Consider the following 23,466-nt stretch of genomic DNA (forward strand, 5'->3'; position numbering starts at 1 on the left):
CCCTCCTCTTCGTGAAAGCGTCCCAAAGGGGGAACACAGCAGGTTTATGGTAATCAGCCTCTGAGGAGGAGAGCAGCAGCAGCAGCAGCAGCAGCAGGAGGAGGAGGAGGAGGAGGAGGAGGAGGAGGAGGAGGAGGAGGAGGAGGAGAGCTACGGAGCCATTTTGTACTCATTTTAAACTCAGTGTGGGTTAACGCAGCCGCTGCGCGCCGTGGACACAGACACTATGGATACCGAGCGTCTTTTTCCACGTTAAAAAACTTCACAATGAGGGATAAAAGCAAGACGCGGTGCTGGGAGAGGGAGAGTTAATGCTTTTGCGGAGGAGTTTCGGTGAAGTTGAGTGGGATCTGGCAGGTTTACAAGCATGGAGTCACCGATGTGTTGGATTTGGGTTTGTGTCCTGTTCAACGTGCCACTTGCGGGATGTATGGAGATGCACCTTTCGGAGATTTTACAGCCCGGGACCATTCTGGCAAACCTGTCTCTCGGCCCTGGATGGACTTATAAAATAGACAGGACTTTATCCCCAAAGTTCACCCAGAGCTTGTTCCAAGTGGGGAGACGCGATGGGGTCATTCGTCTGTCCCGGAAAGTTCAGTGCGCGCACACACCGAGGAGCCCAGCGCCTGTTTATTTGTGGACAGGTTCCTCGGAGTCAGGGGACGTTATTCTGACACACTTTAACGTGTTTGTCCACGGCCAGGACTGTTTTATTAAATACAAGAGAAAGAATGCGTCAGGTAAGCCAGACATTCACATCAAACACCTTTCACAACTTGAGGCAACTTCCTGCTTACCCGCAGGTAAACTGCTGTTGAATGTAACAGGACTTTTGCCTGAGTTTACGCGGAGCATCGCCCTGTCGGACACTGACTGTGTTGGGGAAGAGTTTGGAGCAGTGTTCAGAAACGGGGATTTGTTCCTGGCCAATGACTTGTGCCTGCAGCGCAGAGGGCAGCCCGGTGTGAAGCTGCGCTGCGCGCTGCACAGCTCCGCAGGCGGCCGACTCTTTGTGCTGCTGAGTTTGACGCTCGTCCACGACGCGCCGACACGTCACGGATCCTGGCCAGAAACCGTCCAGAAAAAGTCTGGCAAACCGATCCGGAGCAGGGGGAAGCGACAGGTAAACGCGTCTCCCCAGTTCCAGCTCCCCAACTATCAGGTGTCCGTGCCCGAGAACGAGCCGACGGGCACGCGCGTCATCACCCTGAAAGCCACTGACCCGGATGATGGAGAGGCAGGGAGACTGGAGTACAGCATGGAGGCCTTGTTTGACAGCAGGTCCAATGACTTTTTTGAGATAAATTCCCAGACAGGGAGCATAAGCACCGTCCAGCCGTTAGACAGAGAAGTCAAAGACACTCATGTTTTTAAAGTCACTGTGACCGACAATGGCACCCCTAAAAGATCTGCCACCTCTTACCTCACTGTCACTGTGAGTGACACTAATGACCACGGCCCGGTGTTTGAGCAGACCGAATACCGGGTCAGCATCCGGGAGAATGTAGAGGTGGGCTTTGAAGTGATGACAATCCGAGCCACAGATGGGGACGCACCCTCTAATGCCAACATGATTTATAAAATAGTGAATGGCGACGGAGTTAACTCTGTGTTTGAAATCGACCCACGGAATGGACTGGTGAGGATCAGAGAGCGACCTGACAGGGAGACCCGGGCCCAGTACCAGCTGATAGTCGAGGCCAACGACCAGGGCAAAGACCCGGGTCCCCGCAGCGCCACCGCCACCGTTAACATCTCGGTGGAGGATGAGAACGACAACTACCCACAGTTCAGTGAAAAGAGGTACGTGGTGCAGGTCCCGGAGAACGTGGCGGTCAACACCAAAGTCATCCAGGTGGAGGCCACCGACAAAGATGAAGGGAACAACGCCAAGGTCCATTACAGCATCATCAGTGGTAACGTTAAAGGACAGTTCTACATCCACTCTCCCACCGGCGTGATTGATGTCATCAACCCTCTGGACTATGAGATGATTCGGGAGTATAATCTGCGGATTAAAGCTCAGGACGGTGGCAGGCCTCCACTGATCAATGGCACAGGAATGGTGGTGGTGCAGGTGGTGGACGTGAACGACAATGCTCCCATGTTTGTCAGCACACCGTTCCAGGCTACTGTGTTGGAAAACGTGGCCATTGGTTACTCTGTGATTCACATTCAAGCTATTGACGGCGATTCAGGAGAGAATGCCCGTCTGGAGTATCGGCTCACTGATACCACACCTGGGTTTCCATTCACCATTAACAACAGCACGGGCTGGATCACTGTGAGCGAGGAGCTTGACAGAGAGACCACTGACTTCTACACGTTCGGCGTGGAGGCCAGAGATCATGGAATACCTGTGATGTCGTCATCTGCCAGCGTCAGCATCACGGTCCTGGATGTGAACGACAACGTGCCCACGTTTACAGAGAAAACCTACTCCCTGAAAATCAACGAAGACGCCGTGGTGGGCACCAGCGTGTTGACGGTGACAGCCGTGGACAGGGACGTCAACAGCGTGGTGACCTATCAGATCTCCAGTGGCAACACCAGGAACCGCTTTGCCATCACTAGCCAGAGCGGCGGTGGCCTCATCACCTTAGCCCTGCCGTTAGACTACAAGCAGGAACGCCAGTATGTCCTGACGGTCACCGCCAGCGATGGAACACGCTATGACACGGCTCAGGTGTTCATCAACGTGACAGACGCCAACACACACCGACCCGTCTTCCAAAGTGCCAACTACCAGGTGATGCTCAGTGAAGAGAAACCAGTAGGCTCCACCGTGGTGGTGATCAGCGCGACGGACGAGGACACGGGGGAAAATGCTCGAATCACATATGTGATGGAAGACAATGTTCCTCAGTTTAAAATCGACCCAGATACTGGTGCCATCACAACGCAAATGGAGATCGACTATGAAGACCAGGCCTCCTACACATTAGCCATCATTGCCAGAGACAATGGTATCCCTCAGAAATCTGACACCACCTATGTGGAGATTATCATCCTTGACGCCAATGATAACACTCCACAGTTCCTCAGAGATATGTACCAGGGGACTGTATTCGAAGATGCACCTGTCTACACCAGTGTTCTCCAGATCTCTGCTTCAGACAGAGACTCTGGATCTAACGGCCGGTTGAGCTATACATTTCAGGGAGGCGATGATGGGGAGGGGGATTTTTTCATCGAGCCATACTCTGGTATCATCAGAACCGCTCGCAAACTGGACCGGGAGAACGTCCCTGTGTACAATCTAAAGGCTTATGCTGTAGATAAGGGAGTTCCACCACTGAAAGCAGCTGTTTCCATTCACATTGTTGTCCAGGACATAAATGACAACGCTCCAGTGTTTGAGAAGGATGAGCTTTTCATTGACGTGCAGGAGAACAGCCCTGTTGGGTCAGTCGTGGCTCGGATCTCTGCCGCAGATCCCGATGAGGGCACCAACGCTCAGATTATGTATCAAATCGTAGAGGGGAATATCCCTGAAGTTTTCCAACTGGACATTTTTAATGGTGACCTCACTCCACTCATAGATCTGGATTATGAAATTAAAACAGAGTATGTTATTGTGGTCCAGGCCACCTCAGCACCACTGGTGAGCAGAGCCACCGTCCACATCCGCCTGGTAGACATGAATGACAATCCGCCTGTCCTGCAGGACTTTGAGATTATTTTCAATAACTACGTCACCAACAAATCCAACAGTTTTCCATCAGGAATAATAGGAAAGGTACCAGCTCACGACCCGGATGTATCGGACAAGCTAAGGTACAAGTTTGAGTCTGGAAATGAACTCCAACTGCTGCTGCTGAATGAGGACACCGGTGACCTGAGGTTGAGCAGGGACCTGGACAATGACAGGCCGCTGGAAGCCCCCATGATCATTACTGTGACAGGTAAGGAGTTCAAGTCTTTTATCAATTTATTTGCAAACTGTTTCTTTTTCTGTGAGGTTTCTTGTGTTTTGTCATGCATCAAGTTGGATAGGTTGTTCAAAGACAGAAATCTGAGTCACCATGTGTGATGTATCATTTAATTTTCAGTTGAATAGAAAGTGCGGCCAGGTTTCAGGTATAGTGTTGACTGTATGTTCAGGCAGTGCTTGCTGCAGGCTCTCTGCAGGATCCGGTTGTGCTGCTTTGGTGTCATGTGGGTGATAAATTCATTGTGTGCAAGTGGTTGGTCGGGGTAATAAAAAGGTGCTATTAGCAGGGCACCCTCACAACTGAACCGCTTTGTTGTTTCAAATATGTGGGTTTCTGTCACAAGTAGGAACTCACACATGCATATAGTGGAAGTTAATCCCCCCCACCCCCTCTTTATGTATATAGGCTGCATTTTTAGAAGATGCTGCAGACTTTTGTAGGTGTTCTGCAAGGAAGTTGATGAACATCTTGTGGCAAGATGTCTCCAGGGATTTCACCCAAGCAACTTTCCCTGCTTTTCAAAGTCTTTCTACACTTGGAGCTATCCCAGGTTTGGAAAGAAAGTGGTTTTTAGATCCAGAATGTGGTTTTTTGAACAGGTTTCAGTATGAAGGGTTTGTTATTGTTAGACCTAGACCAAAGAATTTGCATCAAGTTGCTGTTTTTTCCACTGCAGAAGCAGACTTTGTTCTTTTAAAGTTAAAGATTAGACAAATGCAAACACTTGGAAATTCACACCTTAACCGGCACAGCACGCGCACGCGCACGCGCACACACACACACACACACACACACACACACACACACACACACACACACACACACACACACACACACACACACACTGCAGGAAAGCACTGTGACATTATTCAGGCAGTTGGACAGGCACGATAAATCCAATACCCTGACAAAATAACTATCCTGTCACCTATTGACAGCTGGTTGCCCAACCCCTTTCTTTCTTTCTTTCTTTCTTTCTTTCTTTCTTTCTGCTTCTCTCTCTCTACATTGGTTGTCCTCTAGAACTGCTGTAAGCCTGAAAATGGGCAAACAGCCCAACACAGCTAGATTTCTTCAGCTCTCCCGCTCTCGGTGTCACCCTATCATCTCTCCAAGCTTAAGACTGCGAGCATATCGCACACAACAGTAGGAATATAAATGAGCTGCAACGGACAAGGCTGCATAAGGTCTAATAAAAAAGAGCAAGTTTGCTGTTATTTTGCATTCAAGAATTCCTTCATTTTCTTTCTCTCACTTTCCTTTTTGTAAGTTAGAGACTCCTGCTCTGTATTGTCTAGTGACAGAAACATTGATGGAATGAAGCAGCTGTGGCTTTACTCGGCATAAACCTGCACTGTCCTGAGTTAATACTCCACACCATGGTTCATCAGGCAGTGGAAAGCTTTCACCAGATGTCTCCTCTTGTCTGTCTAACTGTGTTTTTGCTGAAGGACTTGGGCCTTGCCCTTTGAGCTGAACAAAAGACAGACTGTCCATTTCTAAATGTTTATGGCTGTTATAGATGACCCACAGAGCGACAGACCACAGCAGTAACTGGCCTTATAGCCCTCATTCGTTGCCTCTGCATTCATGTTTGTCAATAACAGCTGACAGTGCTTGTGGTATCCTTGACAACAGTGACCTCATGATGGTCCCAAAGGGGGGTGGTCCTCTTCATTAGTTTTAGCTATACACACATGCAAACACTAATATATGTGAGCACGTGCTCATGCACAATTGAACAAATGCACACTCACATTGAAGAACCCCCCTCCCCTCTTGCCTGGTGGCTCACCCTGATGCCAAGTGTTAGGGAACCATTACGGTTGATGTCTTGACCCTTTAACCTCAGGCTCCTGGGAGAGGAAAGCCCGGAGGCGATGGGTAAACTAACAGCACCCTTAACAAGCACAAAGAGACACGACTCTAGTTGTGTCTGTTTCTCAAATTTAATCACTCTCCGGCTTCCTGGGGCTCCCAGTTTTATTGTGTGGTTATTGTTTGACCTTTTCTCTGTAACTGTCCTATGTAGATGTCTTTACAAATCGGTCTGGTTTTCAGGATTTGAGGCTTCAACCTATGATCCAAATTACATGGGACTACTTCTTGTGTGGAACAAATGAATCTGAAGAATGGCCTTACATTTATTCCCAGGGCTTTGTGATTATATTGGTTTTGACTGCAGCTGCTTGCATATTGACAGAACATCCTAATCATCCTAAGTATAGCAGGGACCCGTTAGGTTTGGGTCTCTGGGTTATCCATGCATCTTTTATGAGCCATTTGGACCAGACTCATCAGTGCCTTCAGTTTCATTTTCATTAAGATCAGTGGGCCACCAGAACAGTTGTCCTTATCAGCCTGTTATGTTTGCCGATGTCAACACTGACATCCTGTGTTCATGAGTGACGAGATTGATTGCTTCAACCTTTCCCATTAACCCTGATTATCATGCCTGATCAATGAAACAAATGAAAAATATTGATTGAATGATGAATCAAAGTGACTACTGATTTGTCTTTTTTTGGAAAGGGCCCAGAATAAACTATAGGGAAAGAGGGTGACATCTGTCACAAAACCTGACACAGTTTACACCTTTACACCCTCTTAAACAAGATTCTTCTTTTAATCAGTGCACCCTTGCTTGAGGTGCTTTTGTTTTGGCGAGCATAAAGCCTGGGATGGTTTCTAGGACTTTCTGCTAAAACACAAAACACACCCTGATAACTCCTGAGACACTTGCTTAACACACTCTGGTAGCCAAAACACCCTTCCATCTTTCCTCGGTCTCTCACTCTTCTTGTGAGTATGTATGGTTGGGTGTGTGTGGAGGTGGCCTGGTGGTTCAGTCACTAAGGGCTATGTGTCCTCATTGTAAGAGCTCTTATCTGAGGTTGTCAGATTTCACTTTGGAGTCTTCACTCTGTTTTATAAAGATGAGGGAGGTACAGTATTTCAGTGCAATACACCTGCATCACTCCTTTCTTTTAATTTGACAGGTGTGGTTAACTACATCACTAAGCTGTGGCTATTCAGGGTCAGGATTTATTATTATGCACTATTTAAAGGTAAATTGGAAAAACCCCAATCACAGTTTGTTTCTGTCATGGTTACACAATGAGAGTCTAAAACTGACAGCCTGACCCACCTAAAACCAAAATTGACCAGCAATTGGCTGCGTTGTGTCCTTTGTAAGTCTCAGTTATCTCCTGAAGTGGTGATGAAAAGGAAGGTTTGATTGTCAGTTTACCTGCATAGACTTTTGACCTTTGGAAAAATCGTGTCTGGTTTATTTTATATCTTAATTTAGACAATCCTTAATTTTCTAAATAGATCCCAAGAAACCAATCTGAGCTGATGCTGTTCATGGCTTCTGCACAAGCTTTCATTGTCAAAGGGCTGGTGTTGACAAGCAAAAACAAAAAAAAGAAGCGGCATGTTACATGTGATACAGGGGAGATTGTCTCATCAGCCAGTTTAGCAGTCAGACAACAGGACACAAACATGTCAGTAGAGATGGAGTCTTTGGTCTAAGTTTCTTGTGGGGCAGGGAACTCATTTATCAGCAGTTTGTGATGTCCTTGCTCCATCATGGGTGTTCATGACTGTTTTCGGCCACCTGAAATGCACTTGAGTTGAGGTCTTTTTTTCTACCTGGTGGAGTTTAAAAGGAAAATGTTGAAGCTTGCATGAACTGGCTAGTTGGAGCTGTGTTATATCACTCAGTGATGCAGCATAGCTGATTGTAACTTAAATGATTATGAATGATTGATGTGAAATCATCTTTTTCCACCCCAGCTCTGATCTTTTTCCTTACCCTGGGTTCAAGCTGGATGGCGTGCCACTACACGCACTCATACGCACAACTACCCCACCCCCCCACCCTTTTTCCCCCATGGGGCTTTTGGCTGAGCTTCCCCGCCACTGCTTTGGCTCTTAATCCCGTTCAAGGAGTTGCATAGCTCAGCTTTTTTACATTTCTGTTCTTAACCCCCACCCCCTCCCTACAACACTTTCTCTGCCCCAATACACACTTTCTTTACTTTCTCCCACTACTCCCTCTCTCATACCCCTTTCCCACTGGCCAAAAAACCCGTTTAAACCCGCTAACAATCGGCTTTTGGTGGCAGTGGGAAAGGCGCACCGAGCCGAGTCGACCCGCGTCGACGCGGGTCAAACGACTCGGCAAGCGACGCGGGTTAAAATCGCCTTTAATCGGCTCGGCTCCGAACGGCTTGCAGTGGGAACGCCAGACCCGCGTCAACCCGCTAATTTACGTGATGACACTGAACGTTACGTGACGCTACGTCATCGCGCCGGTGGCGTCTCATATCACGTACCAAAACAAAGCTCTGCTCCGCTCTGCTCTCATCCGAGACTGGGATCAAAACATCAGAGAACACTGACCAAAAACTATAGAAAAAAAGAAAAGAAAAGAAGCGACAGTCTGTTTAACTGACGTGTTGTGCCGCGGACGTCCGTCATCCGGCCTCAGCAGACTCTCTGTCCTCCGCGGTCCTGGTGCTCCAGGTCAGCCAGCCAGAGAGTCTGCCTCGGCGGACGGACACTCCGCGGCGGGCGGCTGTGGCATGACTGTGTGTCTCTTGCACCGCGGATGAGAGCGGGGCGACTGGTTTATGCTCTGTCTGATCCCTCAGCGGGGGGTCAGACTCGGCTCATTTTGGTCAATGGGAAAGGGGCCAAATACCGATTGTTAGCGGGTCGACCCGCGTTTAAAAAACCCGCGTCGACCCGCTAATTTTAGTGAGAAAACGGCTTTAGTGTATATAATTAGATTTCTACTGTGACACAAGAACTTTCAGCTTTGTACTTATTTGAAATCCAGGCCCTAGATAAAACAGAATGCCATCTGCTGATGCACTCACTGACCTCCTGGACCATTTAAAAACATTCATGTGAAAACCACAGCTTCATCATCTACACAGACAGAGAAGTATGATTGTCTTGCATTCACTTGTTCAACACACTGTAGAGTTCAAGCTGTGATGCATTGCTCTCTGTTAATTTTGTGCCTGTTCATTCATACTTCTTAATCACTTGTCCTTGGCATTAAATCATTATTTGGCCCTGATATATTGCGACATATGAAGAAAACAAGCCCATATGAGGAAGGCAAGTCATTCCCTCTGTGAGTCAAGGGACAATCCCCTTCCTGGCAGCCCGTCTAGTCGTTTTCCCGTCGCTTTCAATGTAACTGCTCTGTGTTCTGACAAGAGATATTTGACACCACGCTGGAGCACAGGTGTGGCGGGGATGCACAGACAGTGATGCCATGTGACCTCTCACCTGTGAGATCAAAGCAGGACATGGTGTTTTACACACACACACTCAGCGGTGAGAAAGGATCCTGTAGTCTTCTAGGAGACTTTTGACCTCAAGCTGATGGATGGATGGTGAAAGGAGTCGCAGGGTGTGTTCAGTGGAGGGAGATGTCGTCAGAGTCGCTCTTAGAGTTTATGTGTGTGTGTGGGATAGGAGGCGAAAATATACAATATTTGATTCAAAAGAAAAAATTCCATGAAAGCTGCTCGCTGCTCTCCAGGACATTTTCCAAAGTTTCCCCTTCTTTATCATAAAGTGAGTCACCCGACCAAGGTTAAATCAATATCAATGTGTATGTGTGTGTGTGTGGGATGTGTTGTTGGATGGAGCCTGTCTGCAGCAGCTCATATGTTTTCCTACAGTATGTGTGTGAGATACGCTGCCATTCCCGGGCTTGGCACTCTCAGTAACTGATATCGGGAGATCCCATTCATTCCTAAGATATCACACACACTGCTCGTTTTAAACTTTGCCCCTCACCACATTCCCCTCTGTCTCCTCCTTCCTTCGTCTGTCTCACTGTCCTTTCCTCTGACCCTCGGCCTCATTCAGTACGTTTACATGACACTTGAAAAAAACAAATTATTGCCTTAATCCAACTATAACTGGACAACTGAAGTGCATGTAAACACCTTAGTCGGACTGAAATCAGAGTTCTCCAACTCCGATTAAGACACCCAGATAATGTGATTGGAATTCGATTTTCTCCGTCATGTATACACCTTAGTCGGACTGAAGCTGGACAATGCATGTGCACCTGCTCCACAACAGTAGAGACGGCACAAAGTGGAGCAGAGAAGCCGCCCGAACCTGGCAAAATAAAGACAAAAAAACCCAACATCAGCGCCGATTCAATGCATTTCACACAGCGCCACCAACAAGAGTGTTTTATTTTTTATTTTTTAAAAAGAGAGAGAGAGGAAAAAAGGAAGCTTGTACCCTATTCTCAGCGTGAATCTGGCCCAGACTGGCACGTCTGGTCGGGAACTGCAGTTGAGAATTTATTATTAAGCTTATAAGTTGTTTATATTCAGTTTTTTAGGAGGTGACAGAAAAGTCAACAGGACGGGGGGCCGAGGGCGTATTAACCCACTGAAACAACAGGTGACGCCGCATGAGGGGGCGGACCCCGTCAGTTATTCCATTTTCTCAGTTGCATGTAAATTGAGACAAGGACAGAAGTCTGATTAGACGCCAAAATCGAATTTTGAGCATAGCTGGATTAAGCTCTGCATGTAAACGTACTGAGTGTCTCTCCTTGTGTCTTCTCAGTCTCTTCTCTTCTCCTCTCCGTCTCCTCTCTTTTCTAAAGAATGCACCCGTTGCCTGACCATGTGTTTGGACGGTGTTGTTCTCCCGCCACGTGGTTCTTGTGGTTAAATCTGTCCCTGAGTTGTTAAAGAAACTTATTAGATTACTGTCTTCTCGCTTCCCCTGTCTTGCATGCCTGTCTGTCTCTGTGTGCCTCTCTTGTCAGTCTGCCCGTCCATCTTTCTGCATGTGTACCAGGCTGGTTGCTCTCCCATCAGCGTTGGAGGTCTCTGAACCACTCTGTAGGGAGGACAGTGTCACTTTGATGACCCACAGCCTTGGTTTAAAGTCAAACCTAATGGACACAGTATTTCCTGCATTGATTAACATCCACAAAATGAGGCACTGTGCTGTGACTTTAGCCTTTAAACAAGAATTTATACTGTGACATCTGGAGTTAAATGAATTTCAGTTTAATGAAAAAACTGTCCCTTATCCAAAACAGGAAATTGTTAAATAGCATGTCTCTGGAATCAATTTTAAAGACATCCTTTAACATTCAGAGTAATAGGTTTACTTGCTTTCGTGCCAAAAAAATAGACGAGACCCCTCGTGTATCAGCTTGTTCTCAATGAATGAACTTACAGCCTGTTAGCTTAGCATAAGGATTGTTCTATGATATGTTGTTATTCGTGTTTGCTGGTAGATCTAAGTGTGTAGAAGACAGATTGCAAACCTTTCAACAGAGCCAGGTGAGATGTTCCAAATTTGTTTCCTGTCTTTATGCTAAGCTAATGTTATCATTCATATTTTATAGTGTATCAATCTTCTCTTCATATTCTCAGCAAGTCAGACTGTTCATATGCAACAAAAACACAGTTTTACAGAATTTAAAAAGGGTTATGCTGCTAGCTAAGTTGATATTGAATCACTGGAAACTCAGTTGTAAATGTTTCTGTGTCTGGAGGCAGGAAGAGAGGAGTTGGCAGAGGACACTTGCAGGTGTGATGTAGTGTCAGTGTCACCATTTTGTGCTCAACGAATGAGAAAGAAATCACATTCATGTTTTATCTCGTACATCCACCTGTGGCTTGGCTGTGTTTGTGTGTGTGTGGTTCACGCCTTCGGGCTGTACTTCAGAGCTGACAAGCATAAATACCTCTGGATCAGGATTGGTCACCGTTCGACTCCAAGGATGTCTGAACACTCAATTACAGGCTAGAGAGAGGAGGGACGTCCTCATGATCTAAAAGCTGTCAGTTGATGCCGCCGTCACAGGCTGTGAAAAGCCCCGCGGCCCCCGAGGTGACAGAGGAGGGAGAGTTTGGGTGCTGCTCCCACTTCTTCCACGTTCCCTCTGACTCTCAGAGGAGAGGGCGCTCATTTTCACACTCAATCTGCCATGTTTGTCCGCCCACACACTCGATCCATGCTCCGCTGTCTCCAGACCAGTGTTTTGTTTCAAGCCGGAAATCTCTCTAAGCATCGTGGTTTCTGCCTCTGAGCTACAAAGTGTGGTCTCTTCCCATCACGCAACTGTGTTTGCTGTGGGGATTTCAAAGAGGGGTTGTTTGTTTGCAAACACCTCTGCCCTAGGCTCGGCTTGAACAAGGTAAAGGAGTAAAAAGTGTGTGTGAAAGGAGGGGATATTTCAAGTGGGGGGTTGTAGGCCTACTTTAGTTTTTTTCTAGTGATGTGTGATCATACTTTGCTTTTACGATTTTGGGTATGTCATTATTATAGTTTTTTAATGTGTGTGCGTGTGTGCTATGCGTAGTGACTGTCATCCACTTTGATACACAGATGGCACACATTCCTTTTATCTCCATTTCTTACACACACACACATGCAGAAAGGGTTATCTCTTGCTTACATGCTGCAGGACAGTGATTTCACCACTCTAACTGCAGCAGGTCTCGGGTGGTGGAGGGGTCGTATTTGATTGTAACCTGACACACCTCTCTCACTCTCTTATTCTTATTCATTCTCTCACCCGGACGACACAATGCTCTCCTTTGTCTCCCTCAGCGAGGAGGCAGGGGAAGCGCCGTGGCTCGCCGGCGGCTCACGAGTGTGACATTACATGCGTCATGATCTGTGATGACCAGCTGCAGGAATGTTAAGAGGTGGTGGTGGTGGTGGTGGTGGTGGTGGTAGGGGGCTGAGTTAGTGTTTAGAACCAGAGTGAATGACAAGTGTGACAGCGAGTGGAGAGGGGGGAAAGAAGAGGAGGATGAGATAGTGAGACGGTTGAAACTTCCTTCCACTGGTTGTGTGTCGGACAGCGTTTACACCGCAGGGCTTCATGCTCAGTTACTAATTGTGGCTCGTATCTGATGTTGTGGGATGTGTAGGAACCTGCATGATGAACTGACGAAGTGTGAGCAGAGTAATAACAACAGAAGACGTCATCTTTTATACCTGTTTTGTCTTATTCCAAACACACTGATTTTTGGTTGTCCTCTTTTGTTTTGTCTTCTTCGTCCTCCACTTCAACCCTGGCTCAGGCAAACCGCTGTGATGCCAAGTTATGACAACAGCTTCATGCGAGCCTGTGAGTGACATGACATATACTTGTTGTCGAAGCAACACTGACAAATTTAGACTTGAGCATCCAAGCGCCAGTCATGTGTAGGTTGCATGCCATGAGATCAGATGTTCTGTATGTATGTATGCTGTGTCCATGTGGTGCACATGGGAACGAAAATCATGTGACTCGGTTCAACTTTTGCCCCTTTTACACCAATTGAAAAACTTCAGATCAAAGGTCATGGTAAAAACTTGAAATTGGTCTCACTTTTTAATGCACAAACAACTTCAGCTCCATTGTTGACCTTTCACTTGTTAGAAACCAGATTATACCTGGAGGTGTCCAGGCTGGTCTGCAGTCTAGACATTGTCTCCCAGTCTAGACTGGAGACTAAAGGAAGCTACATTTTCACCATTAAGGTCTCAGCGGTGATGAATGACCTGCCTGAGGAGCTAAGACCAGCAGCTACGACCAGGTACTGCTAATTAGAAACATAACAGACTTAAAAGCACCACTTCACCCACGGAGGAAAAGAGTAGTTGATCTTCAAAGTTGATCATAGGTGACTCAGTACGCTGAAAGACTTGAGGTTTTTTTTCCTCAAAGTAAAACCAATATCCTCCATTTTGGATTAATGATCAACAGAGAGAAGCTATTAGTGAACAGGCTGTGTTTTCATTGGTCAGTATTGCACCGCACAAAAGACATTGTCGAAAGTAAAAATAAAAGGAACAATTATACATTTTAGGGAATACAGTTTTTTTTGTTTTGCTATCAATACCACTGTCATCTGTCTGGCATATTCAGGGCTACAGATAACATCCAGTTAATCTTTCTCTTTAAGTGAGGTTGCCAGGCAACCACAGCAACATATAACCTCTTGTTATTTACAATGTTAATTAGTGACCTGAGCTGAGATTGAGCCAATCTAGCCATTTGGTCTCTGTCCAATCTTTATTCTAAGATAAGCTTACTAGCTTCTGGCTGTAGCTTTGTATTTCGTGTTCAAATATACAACAAGATGACAACTCAACTTCAGCTTTTAAAGTTCACATACCTCTCACTGTTTGGTGTGTACTCTGCCACCTCTCCTAATCCTGCTTTACGTCATTACTTCTGTCATGCAGTGTAACTTTATATCTTAGCCATTCCTAAGGAACAACCATTGCCCACTGTGTAATTGTCCCATGAGCAATCTGTTGGGCTTCGATCCTCACAGTTATTAAAACTTGGCATTGGCTCCGACAATGCAGGTATTAGGATGAAATGTCAAACAGCTTAAATGGATCAAGTTAACTGGCACAGGCAGACCAATATCTGTTGAACGTTTGCATCCCATGGCTTAATCCCAAACTAAGCAAAAACCATCTCTTCTGCGGAAATATAGCTCTTGATGCAACCAGTGGCACGGTGTGATGGTTAAAAATGAGTATTAAAAAAGTGGGGAGAAGAGGAGGTTATTACACAGAAAATAACACGTGGTGTTAAACTTTTGGGCTGTAATAACCTCTTCAGCGTTGTTTGTTTATTTATTTATTTATTTTTAAGTACTTTGAAATAAGGCCGTATTGGCCCGATACCAATACCTGGTGTCAGTACTCACCCATCCCGAGTGATAAACATCAGTTTGGACACAGAGCAGAAAAGCTTTTTGAGTTAGAGTTAGAAGGAAACATCTTTTATCAAAAACTTCCCTGAAAACGGATACCTTCCCATAATAGCTTGATTAACACTGATCCCCTGCAACTGTGTTGATCTTTGTGCCAGACTTCGCTCACAGAGGTGTCAGCTTTAGTGTTTCCCCCTCAGCCAGAGAAGGGGCTGGTGACAGGTGTAATCTTGACAGTTAATAGCTTGTGGGGTGGGAATGTGCTGATGCACGCTTGGCTCTCAAATTGTTGTCCCTTTTTTGTCTGACTGTCTGTCAACCGGCACTCAGGACTCTCAAAATGTTATCTTTGATTAATCGTTGTGTATAAGTAACAGATGGTAGATGCTCTATACTTTTTGTAGTCCTTACCTCTTTCCCTTTACCACTGAAGTGGTTGGCACCATGATAGACACCTATGCTAGCAGTCTAATTCCAAAGCCTTTAATTATAGGGGGAAGTGTTTCTTCCAGGGCACAGAGTACAAGCCGCTTCTGCTCACCAGGTAAATTGTAGCGTGTTTGCTATATTTTCAGTGTGAGGATAATTTTAGTGTAAAGTTTATTTTTAGCAACACTAGCGGCGCTGCTTGCAGTGATGACAGTTTATGTCGTGTTGCTCCAGACAGAAGTTTCTCAACAGGTTTTGGGTGGATTGACATGAATTTTGGTATACACTCCTCTGCCCCCCTAAGGATGAACTGGAGTGTCAGAAATGGTAACACTTATACCCCTTTCCCACTGGTCAAAAAACCTGTCTAAACCCGCTAACAATCGGCTTTTGGTGGCAGTGGGAAAGGCGCACCGAGGCTTTCATCGGCTCGGCTCTGATCGGCTTGCAGTGGGAACGCCAGACCCGGGTCAACCCGCTAATTTACGTGATGACGCGGAGCGTTACGTGACGCCATGTCATCGCGCCGGTCGCGTCTCATATCACGTACCAAAACAAAGCTCTGCTCTCATTCCCGACTGGGATCAAAAGATCAAACAACACTGACCCCAAAAACGATTAAAAAAAAAGCAACAGTCTGTGTAACTGACGTGTTGTGCTGCTGACGTCCGTCATACGGCCGCGGCAGACTGGCTGTCCTCGCGGTCCTGGTGCTCCGCAGGTCAGCCAGACTCGTCTGCCTCGGCCGATGGACCTCACACTCCGCGGCGGCTGGCTGTGGCATGACACTGTGTTTCTTGCACCACGGATGAAAGCGGGGCAACTGGTTTATGCTCTGTCTGACTCCCCAGCGGGGGGGGGGGGGGGGGGTCAGCTCGGCTCATTTTGGTCAATGGGAAAGGGGTCAAATGCCGATTGTTAGCGGGTCGACCCGCGTTTAAAAAACCTGCGTCGACACGCTAATTTTAGTGGGAAAACGACTTAAGACAGTTAACATGGTGCACACATGAGAAACATCAACAAGCTGGCATTGTCTATGTGAATATAAGTAGTGTAGACTTTTATTTGCTGCAGGCATGATACCTACCGACTGTTAAATCAATATCTGAACCGTTTACAGCCCTGTCTTTCCAATCAGACCAAACATACATTAGAGAGCATTTGTGTTTTATGGCTTCGGCCTTGTGATTCCTGAAGGGATTTAATTGTTCCCTCTTGGCAGGGTTTGAAGGGGTTTGAACCCTGACATAGAGGAGAAACTGATTTTTGGAATACTCTCTCTCTCTCTCCAGTATGTCAGTCATAGACAACTGCTGTCACCATCGGTGTCACCTTACAAACCTCCTGACAGCTTCTGTTCCCCTGTGACAGCACCTTTCTCTTGTCAAGTCTAAAGGGGAAAAATACATGTGAAGACACACACTAAACAAATATTTATTTGTGAAGGCACCCTGCTACCTTACACTCCAATGCATAGAGTAGGAGCAGGACTGTGTTTTTCACAGGCAGCAGCGTTTTCACCACACCCCGGGTCACACTTGGCTCCAACTGGCAGAGCGGATCAGACTTCTATAAGTATTTCAAAAGAAGCGACTAGGACGTGCGGATTGAAGCTTTGTATGTTTTTCTAACGCTCCAGGCTTCATCTTTTAACAGAAAGTGAGAGACACAGACTCCGAGATGCAGACAGAAGGAGCTCCGAGGTGTTCTGGTTTTGCGCTGCCTTTTGATAGGGTGTCAAGATGCTCCTTTTGATCTGAGACATCCTCCTGTTACATTTTGGATAGAGTGACTTATGCACATCCAGAAAACAAACAAACATATGAACTGTACAGAGGCATGCATCCAAGTCTGCACTCAAACACACAAGTGCAGTCATCCCTCTGTGTCACACAACGGCTGACATCTTCCCCTGGAGTGTTAAGGCCAGGTTTCACACAAAGATCCCCTCCACCTTTCATAAGCCAAACAAAAAGTGCCTCGCCCTCCTAAAATGTCTTCAGTTACATGCGTATCAAAGTAAAAAGCTATTTTATCCTAACAGCGTTAAAAATAGCAGCACGAAACTTTCTGAGATTTTATAAGTCACATTTTTTTTACTGGTTGCATTTTGAGAAGCCCAACTTTTTTAAATAATGGTTACTGTTCTAATTGTACTAGAAATAAGAGTTGAGTTCAAATGCATATGCAAACCATCACATATTTAATTAAATATGTTCAAGTGAAGTGATGGTATAGTATATAATTCATCATTTATTGAGTATTTTTTATAATGCGTATAAAAGCTAAATGAGGGTCTAAGGACAGAGGATGTTGTTATGATGCTATGTGAAGCCCTTTGAGACAAACTGTAAAAACAAGCTATACAAATAAAATTGCCTTGCCTTGCCTAAATGGAGAGTTAAGGTAAAGTTACACACCACAAGTGTCACTACACATTTCAGCAAAGCAGCATGATTCCCTGCCCTAGGCTTTTAGAGTTTCTACTAGATTAAAGATATTTTTGGTTAATCCAAATAATCCTGTAGGTCTCTCCTCATTAGTAATTCTAATTAATTTAGGAAGTGTAGAATTTGCAGTCAGTGTATATAAAAGAGGAAGTAATGCAGTTGTTACCAGTATAAGATGTTGAAGAGCAGTCCTGACACCTCTGCTATGGAGCAGAGCCAGGATCCACAATGCCACCCTCTGTCCGTGTCCATCCCATGTGATGTCTGAAAATGACATACGTGCTGCTGTCTGCCCTCAACGGCCGCTTATCAAATTACAGCCTCGGTTGCCGTGAAGGGCTGTTTGTTTGTGTTTGTATGCATGGAGTTGGAGTGTGTGTGTTTGTGTGTGTGGCACAGTGTGATCAAAAAATGGGTTTTGCGTCGAGTTAACGCCAAGATCGGCCTCTTCTGTTTCTGTAGTAATCAGATGTACAAGGATGACATTTTTTAGACTTTATGGAAGGAGAACGGTAAAAATGTGATGGATGGATGGATGGATGGATGGATGGATGGATGGATGGATGGATGGATGGATGGATGGATGGATGGATGGATGGATGGATGGATGGATGGATAGATAGATAGATAGATAGATAGATAGATAGATAGATAGATAGATAGATAGATAGATAGATAGATAGATAGATAGATAGATAGATAGATAGATAGACTTTATTGTCCACCGTAACAAGATGCTGCTGTGAACTTCAGTGACCCGAGTGACCTCCACTTGACTTCACCTCTTCTCGCTTTTGTTCTTTCTATTCTATGTTGATACTGATGCGGGGCAACGAAGTGGGATGTTCATCAGTGCTACTTCTCCTTCTTCCAGTACTAAAGTGGAGGCCATTTGCCAGCTGCTGACCCTCCCAGAGTGCTGTTATGGCGCTTTTCCACTGGCGCGGCACGGCGCGGCATGGCCCGCTTATTTTGCTTTTCCACTGGCCCTAGTACCTGGTACCAGGTACCATTTTAGTACCTCCTCTGCCCTGGTTCCAAGCAGCCGAAGCGATACTATAACGTGACGTCAGCCGACTGCCTTCCACTGATTGGGCAGAGCGTCGGCGTGAGCGCGACGTCCGACATGAGAATCAAACCCGGAAATTTCAAAAACAGAGCGGCAACAGCGCCAGCTGATCTGTATTGTATCGACACTGTTGTTATTCCTTCACCCGAGTTAAATGTTGCTGTGTGTAAAACCACTATGGTCTGTTAACGAGGGGCAGACCAGTGAGTTTGGAGCTGACGAGCGGATCGAAAAAAGAGAGGCGGACAATGCGGCCCCGCGATCGCCTCCGTGATCACCCCCGTGCCGACCCCGCCCCCGCTGAGGAAGTAACTCAGCTGTAGTGGAAAAGCACCTGTACCGAGCCGAGTCGAGCCGAGCCGTGCCGTGCTGTGAAAGTGTAGTGGAAAAGCGCCATTAGAGACTGGTGGTGGTTCTCACTGCCTGACTAACTGGCTGCTGAGCACTCAGCCCTACACTCTGCTCAGCATCCTCTAAAACACTGCCCGAATTGATTTTCACTTTGATTTGGCAGAGCCATTAGTTCTTAATAGACTTGTTACACTGCTTTAATGCTTGTAAAGGAACTCCTGTTTGCACTCAGGCTGCAGTAAAAGACAGAGGAAGATGTTGTTTTGAGGAATAAGTGTGAAACTTTTGCTGTGATTGGTCCAGGCTGGTTATATTTGTCATATCCATACAGATGAAGTGATAGAATATCACGAATCCCATTCATTTTGAAGCAGGTATCATCATCATCAGCTTGGTGTCTGTTTTCTCTCAGGTCTGATGAGGCGGTCTAGGTTCAGGGGTCAGGACTCCTGGTTGTGGTTGGTTTGACCTTTGGCCCTCAGGAGGTCACACAGACTAAGTAGAGGGCCTTTTACTGGAGCAGCTGGAGGCTCAGTGGTTTTAAACACAGGTCTTATCTGAGGGAATCCTCCACTTACTGCAGGGTCATCTGGACAGTCACTGCTGTCCTACTGTCTGCTCATGAGGGCAGACAGACACGTTGCTGATTTCATCACTAGTTGTAGAATGATGTATTTTTGGTCACTCAGACATGGGTCAAACACATAAATAGATAGTTTACTACATGAAGAGTTTAATGACATGAAGGAGGAACCCACACATTTACTTATCAGTCTCATTACAGAATAAATCCTGCTGCTTATTACAAACACACACACACACACAGGATAAAACCTGTTTGCTCACATGCTGCAAATGCTTATGATTTCCTCCATACCTTTGTCGTGATTAAAAAATGGTCAACTCGAGAATATGGGGAACACTGACGTTTGAAACACTTCCAATATTAACAAATCTGTTCATCTTGGATATGTTAATGTTTGATATGTAACATTGAAATCCAAACTGCATTTAAAATGGGAAATTGTGATTTTAAATCTCCAGTTAAGCCTCTCTGTGTTTGATTGGTTTAGAGCTGTGTGCTATCAAGGCAAATATTTGCTCATGCAATCACCTCAGTTGATTCACTATGTGGACATAAATTATCAATAGTTGTGCAATGCTTTCATTTGATAGTCAAAGAACCACTTCATAGTGAGAAGCCCAGTTGTTTTCATTCTTAACTCTATGCAATGTTGTAGCTCTGCTCTCAGATTCTATTTAAATGCAAACTACCAAAAGCGATAATGGTTTGAATCAAAATAATCATTCACATACTAGAATAATGATTTACAGGCCTGTGCCTGAGTGAATGAGGACATTCAGGTTCATGGATGCCTTCCTTTATCTAAACAGTACTGTAAAGAAAGCTGGTGACAGTAGACGATTCACATTTCAGGCTGAGGTGACCACGCCCAGGGTTCACACAAACAAAAGTTCACAGAGTCGGGCCTTCTTCATTTGCATTTCGTCCTCCTGCACACACACACACACACACACACACACACACACACACACACACACACACACACACACACACACACACACACACACACACACACACACACAACCTGGTTCTCACTCACTTCTTCTGTTGTGGCAAACAGAAGCCTTGTTTTGTTTTAACATGTCAAAAGTGTGAATCCGGTCGTGCCTTTAAATGCTGATTTCTACAGACAGCCAGTGGCTTTGTGTTGGAGGTGTGAAGTGATTGTCTCAGCGTGTTAAGAGTCACACAGGTTATAATGGGTTCACAGGACAAGGCATTTCAATAGGTGCTTTAGGCCCCGTCCAGACGAATACGCGGCTTCACCGAATCCGATCTTTTTCTTAATCGCTTTGAAAAAAATCTTCATAAACACGGCATCGTTTCCAGAAATACCTGCGTCCACACGGATCCAGTGAAAGCCACCCAAAACGCTGTAGTACCTCCTCCAGGCCTGTGTGGAGCGGGTGGAGTGTGTGTGTCGCTGTAGCGCTGCCACACACAAACACTTAAGACAGAGAAGAAGACGGGAAGTCCCCGCTGAAATTCAATAGAAGAAGAAGTCCCCCGCTGTATTAAACTCAAACATGGATTAAATGTTGACATGGAGTCGTGTCAGAGTAAATATGATGATCAGTGATGATTAAACAGCCGTGATTCAGCTGCAGCGTCTGAGCGATGCGACGTTAGTCGGCCGTTGTTGTTGTTACGTCCATAGGCTGTCAGTGTGCAGCTGCTGCAGCGGTGTGTGTGTGTGTGTGTGTGTGTGTGTGTGTGTGTGTGTGTGTGTGTGTGTGTGTGTGTCTCAGGTTACAGGTAGAGCGGCGGGGGGTATGACATCTTCGTTTCAGAAAAAATCCGTTTTGGCCGTCCAGACGGATACGCTGGGGCGGCGTTTTCAAATTTTCCCACTCTGGGACCCGTTTTCAAAAAATACCGTTTTCACCCCCTGAAAACGCCGGATTCGTGTGGACGCGAGGCCAATCCGATAAAGTATTTATCCGGATTCGAAAAAAACGGATTTGTCTGGACGGGGCCTAAGTGTTTTCAATGGAAACCTGTGTTTACTGGGATCACAGTCAGTACGTTTACATGACACTTGAAAAAAATGAATTATTGCCTTAATCTGACTATAATCGGAGAACTGAAGTGCATGTAAACACCTTAGTCCGACTGAAATCAGAGTTCTCCAACTCCGATTAAGACACCCAGATAATGTGATTGGAATTAGATTTTCTCCGTCATGTATACACCTTAGTCGGACTGAAGCTGGACAATGCATGTGCGCATGCTCCACAACAGTAGAGACAGCACAAAGTGGAGCAGAGAAGCCGCCCGAACCCGGCAAAGTAAAGAAAAAAACCCAACGTCAGCGCCGATTCAATGCATTTCACACAGCGCCACCAACAAGAGTGTTTTTTTTTTTTTTAAAGAGAGAGAGAGAGAGAGAGAGAGAGAGAGAGAGAGAGAGAGAGAGGAAAAAAGAAACCGTATCCTATTCTCAGCGTGAATCCGGCCCAGACTAACGTGTCTGGTCGGGAACTGCAGTTGAGAATTTATTATAAGCAGAAATTAGCGGAATGTTTGTGTTAATATAAGTCTTAAATAGTTGTATCTTCCAACAGCAATCACTTCTATAGAGTGTTTGGTCTGAAACACGGGTCTGTCAGTCACTCTGCTCTGAGCCCAGGAGAAAACTTTCCTTGTATCCTACAACCTTTATCCAATGAGGAGAGAGAACGGCATAAAGGGGCGGTCCTCTCTGTGTGTGCAGCCAAGGGATGCGCGTGAATGTGGTGACGTAGGGACGAGGGCGGGGACTGCTAACTCCATCGGCTGACAGGAAGTTAGACAAAACCACCGGATCACTTACTTCTGCTTTAAGCTTACTAAGTTGTTTATATTCAGTTTTTTAGGAGGTGACAGAAAAGTCAACAGGACAGGGGGGGGTGTTAACCCACTGAAACAACAGGTGACGCCGCATGAGGGGGCGGACCCCGTCAGTTATTAGATTTTCTCAGTTGCATGTAAATTGAGACAAGGACAGAAGTCTGATTAGACGCCAAAATCAAATTTTGAGCCTAGCTGGATTAAGCTCTGCATGTAAACGTACTGAGTGAAGCTGAGCACTTTAAAGTACATATCTTTGGGATATAATTAGCTTATATATATTACTTGTTTTCAGTGTGATAACATATGACTGTAACTTATGTGTACCATCTAATCAAAAATACCTAACTGGTATGTAAAGTGCCTTGTTGTGATTTACAGTTTATGACCCCTCTGTAAAGCCTGCGACCTTGTTATGTGAGCTCTGGGTGCTAATAGTTTTCATAGGATGAAGATGCCTCCATTTTTAGAGGCTTTTTAAGAGCAAGGGGCCCCGTCTGTAAAGTGACATGGATCCTGAGTGCTCAGTGTGTGGGGCTGTTTGGATTCATTGGCAATACATGTAATACTACTTGGGCGCTATAGACTGAAGCTGGTGGAGGTGTGTGTGTGGGGGGTACAGCTGTGATACCCTCCCCCTCTCCTCCTGCCCTCATGTCCACCCATGTGTGTGATGTGAGGAATGAGTTGGTTCAGCTCCAGTCAGAGGCCAGTTCCTACACACTCCTTTACTGAGGGTCCAGAGCCGACAGCTGGCTCTCCATGCCTGGCATACTGCAGCTTACTGCTGCCCTGGCTCCAACACATTCATCACTACACAGACACACACACACACAAACCTATACTTGTATACATTCCCCAGAGAATGTATAGGCCAAGAGAATAGCTTCCTGTGCCCCTGATAGTTCAGATAGTAGTACTGGACTAACCCTCAAAAATCAATCACATCAGAAATTAGATTAGATTAGATTATTATGTCCACATTCATACACAGATGAGCCAACACACAATCCAGACACACACATACTTTTAACCTGGACATCAACACTCTAACACATAGGCATGTGCAAACATATATGTG

The 23,466-nt window shown here is 45.8% G+C and overlaps 1 protein-coding gene across 1 annotated transcript in view; it reads left to right on the forward strand.

Annotated features, from left to right (window-relative positions):
* Nucleotides 1-200: 200 nt before the first annotated feature.
* The window catches only part of celsr1a (cadherin EGF LAG seven-pass G-type receptor 1a), a gene marked incomplete at its 3' end in the record, with an annotated part of 97,647 nt that continues 74,381 nt past the window's right edge, over nucleotides 201-23,466 (forward strand). Inside the window, exon 1 of the mRNA XM_083999879.1 lies at nucleotides 201-3,908. Coding sequence (XP_083856005.1) covers nucleotides 368-3,908 — 3,541 coding nt within the window. The 5' untranslated portion in view covers nucleotides 201-367. The remainder of the gene's footprint in view (nucleotides 3,909-23,466) is intronic.

Source organism: Trachurus trachurus (assembly GCF_905171665.1).
Source record: "Trachurus trachurus genome assembly, chromosome: 23".
Classification (NCBI taxonomy): Eukaryota; Metazoa; Chordata; class Actinopteri; order Carangiformes; family Carangidae; genus Trachurus; species Trachurus trachurus.